Here is a 6,618-nt window from a genome sequence, read left to right as displayed (position 1 = left end):
ACGGAATTAATATTACTACTATTGTCATTCGATGTTAATGAATGTCAATGCAATTACTACTTCTTATAAATGAACTAATAATATAGAAATAATCAAACTTACGGAGTATACATTCGATGTTAGAGTAGGCAACATATCGACCCCTGCATTGACACTTATTGTTATTACACCAAGAATTAGTGACGCCGCAATCTCGATTAGAGTCGCAGGTTTCTTCCAGAGCCACTGGGCACAATCTGCTACTCGTCGCAATCGTGTTTGTTGGACAAGCGCAAACTTTTCTACTCGAGCACTTCGCGAATTTGACACTTGCGCACGCTGCATCGTCACTACATTTCGATCCAATTACAACTGCAAGGACAGATTAATGACTCTAGTGTCTCGCAATGTTAAGTGTGACTCACCTGGCAGACACTTGCCGTCCTCCGCTACATATCCGCCTTTGCATTGACACTCATTATTAATGCACAGTGAATTCTCCGGCGCGCAGGTCTCGTTTTTCCAACAATAGGTATTCAAGAGCGGCGCACAGTTGTAGTCGCTAACTCTGACGTTACTTTGTCTGCATTGACACTTTTGATTCGTGCAGACTGAGTGCAAGATGTCAACGCAGTTGTCGGTGTTCCTGCATGTGTCGCCTAATTTTACTTTCTCCTGACACTCGAATCTTCCCAAAGTGTCCGTCAGGTCGCACTTATAATTGCCGCAGCAAGGACGATCTTGATGGCACTGCAATTAATCAATTGTTATCCAAAAGTCCTTTCAAGTTGCTTTTTTGTAATATAATTTAGTTAAAAAAAATTATTTCTCAAACTTTTCAGCGCCCCCAGTTTAAAAAACTAGTTTTTTCCGTAAATTTTCTTATTTTTTATTATTTAAAAATTCATAACTTTCTTCTTAATTAAAATTAAGGAACTAATTAAAATAATTTTAAAAAGGATACTTATAGCTACAATTTAGTCCCAATAATTTTGCTCTGAAATGAATAATTTATTTATTATAAATTGTCAAAGTTTCAAACTTATTATTTTCTAAGAAAAAAAATTTATTAACTTAATTGCTTGATGAAAATGAGTAAATTAATTTTTTTTATATCTTTGCCGGGATTTTTATGATCCTCAAAGTCTCAGCTTTAAAACCCACTACAATTTTTTCCCTAAAAAAAATTATTTCTCAAACTTTTCAACGCCCTCAGCTCAAAAAACTAAAATTTAATAAGTTACTATTTGTTCAGTGAACAGGCCCAGTCGCGATGGAGTCGCCCTTGGGAGACTCCCAATTTCACGAGCCGCACCTGTCAACCACTAATTCCCACTTAAACTAACCGCCTGCGCAAAACTGAACTTGACCGATCACGCCATGTCTCGAAGCTGTGATTGGCTGATCGCTCTACAGACATGCGCAATCAGCCTTCTTCCAAGTCGACGAGGAAGAAGACGCATTATTATTATTATTATCTTTCGCTACAACGCCATTGAGTCTAACGCTTCGCTATCCCGCTAAATCGATTCGCTTGAGTTATTAAATGCCGCTTTTTCGCTTAATTGATTATTAATCCGCTTTAATAAATTGTCCTTATTTTATTTTGAGTCTGTTTCAGATAATTTGTGTTATTTGTGCAGTAATTCACCGCTTTCTCAGTGTCGGCTGTGTGTTCAACCACGTGTCAACCGGCTTCTCTTTTTGTCCATACGCTTTCATTAGCTTATCCGCTTTTATTAAGACAATCCGCTAACATATTGAATAAATATTGAGTGTATATTGTGTAAATAAATTTCTAGCTCATATTGTTAATAATATTTCTGCATTTTAATTGAGATATCCGGACCAAAACCTGATCCTCCGCTTTCCCGCTATTACATCATTTTACACTATTAAAACAAACACCAAAAATAATTTTACTCTACAACATCATCAAAGGGCACACAGTCTGTTGCTAGGTCGGATTTATCTTCTGCATTGACACTAAAAATCAATGCAATGCTTACTAAGATGATTGCAGCGTTCTGACGTTGCATTTTTCTATTAAGAAATCTTAACCGACTCTTCAACAGAACTAACTTGAAAATTCTACAGTTTTGATCGAATTATTTCGTACAATCATTATCAATATTATTGAGTGCATTCTGGATGCCTATTAAATTCTCATAAAGATTAAAAAACTAAACAACGCAGTATTTTTTTTTTCGTTAATTAAGAAATGAAGATAAGGTTCTAGTCACAGATAACAATACCAAAATATCAATCGAATCTTTATTGTATTTATTTTATACACATTTATAAATTGTCAAAGTTTTAAAATCATTATTTTTTAAGAAAAAAAATTAGGAAAACGGTTGACCCTAAAGTTCATCCCTGCAACTTCCCGCTAATTCCGTTAATACCTGGGCGCTTAAAATTGCACCTACAAAGTTTTTGAGCTCTTCGAGCTCTTAAATTCAATCTATGTGTTGTTTTGAGCTCTAAAAGATACCTTTTTTATGCTCTTGAGCTCTTTGAGCTCAAAAGTCTGATAAAAGTTTCATAGAACACTATTTTTTGAATTTTTAAACCGCAATAACTTTTGAATGAATGAATCGATTTGTACGCAGTTGGCAGCATTCTACGCAGTTTTTTAATCCTCATGAAGAATTTCTAAGTTTCAATTGGTCAAACTATAAATTTCGGAGTAATTCCGAAAAAATACTTTTTTGGGTTTTTTTTCTTGTACATCTCTCGAACAAATCGACTGATTTTGAGCGGATTAGCGGCAATCGACGTGGTTTTTTTATGTTAAGAGCTGATTAGTTTTTGGAATTAATAAATGAAGCCGTCTAAAAGTTATTCCAAATAAACCTCTTTTGAAAAAATTTTTTTGTACAGTTTTTTTTAGATTTTTCGAAATCTATCGGTACGAATTTGTCAAAATTGTATTGAAAATCTAAGTTCAGCCAAGCCCTTTCGAATGGCGCCAACCGCGATGAAATCGGTTCAACCGTTCAAAAGTTATAAGAGGTTTACACACACGCATACATACATACAGACATAGTGACACCCTCGCGGGAATAGTCTGGGAAGCTTCCTAGGACCTTAAAACATCGAGATCTGATGAAAACTCGATTTTTGAAAAACGGGGTAAAAGTTTTAGGGGTGTGCGAATAGTGTTCGAATCGAATATTCGAATAATTCGTATAGTTCGAATAATTCGAATAATTCGAAAAATTCGAATATTTAAAATAACTCACAGTCGTTTTCTGTCGATAAACTAACTAATTTTGGTGTAAAAATTAATTCGTTTTATTTTATTTTACTGAATGCAGTCTTCATAATTATTTGATAGTAAAATCTGCTTATTATATTTGTCATAAATATTTCTTGGTGTATTCGGACCCCCTACTTCGGCGTACCTCACCATTTTGACATTTTTCCAGGAAAATTCGATTTTTTTTAAAATGAGATTTACGACACGATGATTCAGACATTGAAAGACTGTAAAGGTCGCAATGAAAAGCGACAACAATTAAAACGTCGCATAAGCTCTTTAATAAAAGATTTTATAGATATAATATTTATCATATTTGTGAAATATATAAAAGATTAGTGTAGGTATTCGAATGAAGAGTCTCGATAAGTGTAACATTAAGATGAGCTTACATAATTAAAAATATCATCAGTGAACAAAATACAACGTCATTTCTCAATTATTGACATTTTTTTAAGTGTAAGCTCATTCTAAAGTTAAGCTAGTCAAGACCTTCTATTTGACTACGAACACGAATTTTTTCATATTTTTTATATCTTTATATATATATTTCTTCTGTGCGTATGTTTGTCACTGAACTCCTCCTAAACGGCTGTACCGATTCTAATGAAATTTTTTGTGTGTCTTCCAGTGGATTCCAGAATGGTTTAGATTCCCAATTCAGTCCACAGGAAACTGTTTATTTAATAGATTTTTTAATTATAAATTGTTGTTGACCTTGACTACCCACATGCACTTTTCATATATTTTATAATTATCATATATAGTAGTACAGTGTAGTACAGAGCGGACGTTATTTTTTCTACCCGATTGCTGGTGACTTTTTGTCTATTATTTTGCTTATTGTCTGACTTTGGGTTGTTTATTGTTGAAGTGTGGATTATTGTGAGTATTTTGTGATATTAATCTCTACTGTGGAGAGTGTAGTTCTTCAGTTTTAATTAAAACATTTATTGCGTTTTTTTGGATTGAGGTTGTGTTTTCTGCGGGGCGCGTTTTCTCTTGCTGCTTATTGACTGCATTGTGCTGCCATCTAGCGGTGTCTGTTGCAATGACTGCTTATTGTGTGATCTGTGTTCGCGGTATTACCGACATGTCAGCTTTGATTCAAACTAAGGCTGAATGTAAGCATTATTATCATGACTCTTGTGTAAAAGTTCGTTGTAATTTGCCGAGTAAGTCGCTAGCTGCTGCGAAGATTGTAAACAAGTGTCCGGTCTGTGTTCCGGATGTCTTTGACATTTTGAATAAGATTAATGAGCGACTGAGCAGTGTTGAGAAGATTGACGTGATGAGCAAGAAGCTTGAGGGTATCAATGTTGATGAGATCAATGAGATCAGTGCTAAGCTCGAGCAAATTGATAAGATTGGCGACATCGGCATGAAAGTGGATGGGATGGTGGCTAAGGTTGATGGTTTCGTGAAGTCTATTGCGTCAGTCGAGGGAAAGATTGATCATTTGAGTCTTGAGTGTAACTCGCTGAAGATTACAGTTAAAGAGCTTCAGGAGCGCTTGATTGAAGTTGAAAAGGGCCAGCCTGGTCTCTCTGCTGACCTTGCTGAAGAGATTAGGGGTGCTGCGCAGAGGGTGTGCGATGGTAGTCTTGAGTTGAGAACGCTGCAGCTTGAATCTCAATTGCTAGCTGATGAGATTACAATTGGTGGGCTTCCAGAGGGGCGCGGTGAAAGACTTGTGGACACATTTATGTCATTTACCACTGCTATTGGAGTTCAGGTTGCTGAGAGAGATGTGGTTAAACTGGAGCGGCTTGGAAGGGCTGGTGCTATGAATCGCAATGTACGCGTTAAGTTCGGCAGTCAGAGGTTTGTTGATGAGGTTATGAAGAGTGTAAGGAGTAATCCTGTGAAGCTGGGTGCTGTAATGCCTAAAGCGCAAGTTCCTGATGCTCCTGTGTATGTTCATAGACGTTATCCTTCTTCTCTTTACAAGCTTCATGCTGATGTGCGTAAGGCTTATCCTAGGATCCAGGCTAGGAGTGTCTGGATTTCTTTTGCGTGTGTTAACGTCCGGTATGCGGAAGATAAGCCTCCAGTGAAGCTGTTACCTTCAACGGGAGTAGGTCCTTTACGGGGTCTGCTTGATTAGCAGCGAGTTGCTCCCTCGGTATCATCATCATCATCACCTGGAGGCGTGTCTGACATTGTGGTTGGCACTCTGCGACCTCTGTTTAATAAAAAGTGTTTGAGAGTGTGTCATGTTAATGCTCAATCGTTAAGGAATGAGCGTGATCTAGAGATTTTTAAAGAATATTTTCGTGGGAATAAGTATGATGTTATTGCTGTGTCTGAGACTTGGTTAAATCATTTAATATCTGATGATATGGTGTTCCTGCCGTCGTTTGTGCTTCATCGTCATGACCGGTGCCTGCGGAGCGGTGGTGGAGTTGCTCTCTATGTCAGGGATGACCTGATGTCTAAGTGTGTATAATAGGAGGAGTGATGTAAGGGAGGATTATTTACGCCTGCCTAGATCTAATTGTCGAATATTTGAGAACTCTTTTCTTATCCGCGGGATACGCATTTGGAATGCGCTACCCCCAGAAGTAACTAAAGCTCAAAATTATGAACTGTTTTGTAGTGCGTGCTATAATTGTTATTTGCTAAAGTATTAATTTATGATATTGAGCTTCGATTGTCATTATTGTATGCTGCTGTGCCTTGAGTGATATTGAATGATATTAGTTTTGCTTAACTGTGCTATTACCAGGTTTTCTGGCAACTTGTCTCATATCTACCACGATTATAATTTATAATTTATAATTCACGTTATTATTTCATTATAATATGTTATTATTTTATTATTTTCAATTTATGTAATTACATGCTCTGTATTTTACACTGATTATAATGTATAATTATGATGGTCCTGAGGGAGCTAAGGCTCTAGGGTCAATAAAGTTTATTATCTATCTATCTATATATAAGATATATAAAAAAATTCATGTGGGTACTTAAATGAAAGGTCTCGATGAGTATAATATCATAATGGACTTTTATTTACGAAAATGTTAATAATTAACGAATTATAATGTATTATGTTAACTAATGATGCTTTTAACGATATAAGCTCATTCCGATGTTACACTCATCAAGAGCTTTCATTTGAGTACCCACATGCATTTTTGATATATTTTTCATATATACATATATATAATACATATTAATATATAAAAAATATGAAAAATTGATGTGGGTACTTAAATGAAAGGTCTCGATGAGTGAAATGTCGAGATGAGCTTATATCTTTAAAAATATCATTAGTTGACAAGATACAATGTCATTTCTTGATTATTGAAGTTTTTAACAATATAAGTTCATCCCGATGTTACATTCATCGAAATCTTTCATTCGAGTAC

The 6,618-nt window shown here is 35.7% G+C and overlaps 1 protein-coding gene across 1 annotated transcript; it reads right to left on the bottom strand.

Moving 5' to 3' along the window:
* Positions 1-345: 345 nt before the first annotated feature.
* On the bottom strand, positions 346-2,018 carry LOC123271673 (prion-like-(Q/N-rich) domain-bearing protein 25). The gene is made up of 2 exons (XM_044738060.1): positions 1,908-2,018; positions 346-729 (listed from the first exon to the last, which is right to left on the bottom strand). Exons 1-2 carry the CDS (start codon positions 2,016-2,018, stop codon positions 346-348), a joined length of 495 nt encoding a protein of 164 aa, XP_044593995.1.
* Positions 2,019-6,618: the final 4,600 nt, after the last annotated feature.

The sequence above is a fragment of the Cotesia glomerata genome, linkage group LG9 (genome assembly GCF_020080835.1).
Source record: "Cotesia glomerata isolate CgM1 linkage group LG9, MPM_Cglom_v2.3, whole genome shotgun sequence".
Lineage (NCBI taxonomy): Eukaryota > Metazoa > Arthropoda > Insecta > Hymenoptera > Braconidae > Cotesia > Cotesia glomerata.
Note: the sequence above shows the minus strand (reverse complement) of the source record. Positions and strands in the feature narration are given on the sequence as shown.

Excerpts from the sequence above, each read along its gene's own strand:
- LOC123271673 (XM_044738060.1), bottom strand. The coding sequence starts at position 2,018 with ATGCAACGTCAGAACGCTGCAATCATCTTAGTAAGCATTGCATTGATT. Across the intron at positions 730-1,907 it reads GTGTGCCCTTTGATGATGTT|TGCCATCAAGATCGTCCTTG; the intron begins GTAGAGTAAAAT and ends GATTAATTGCAG.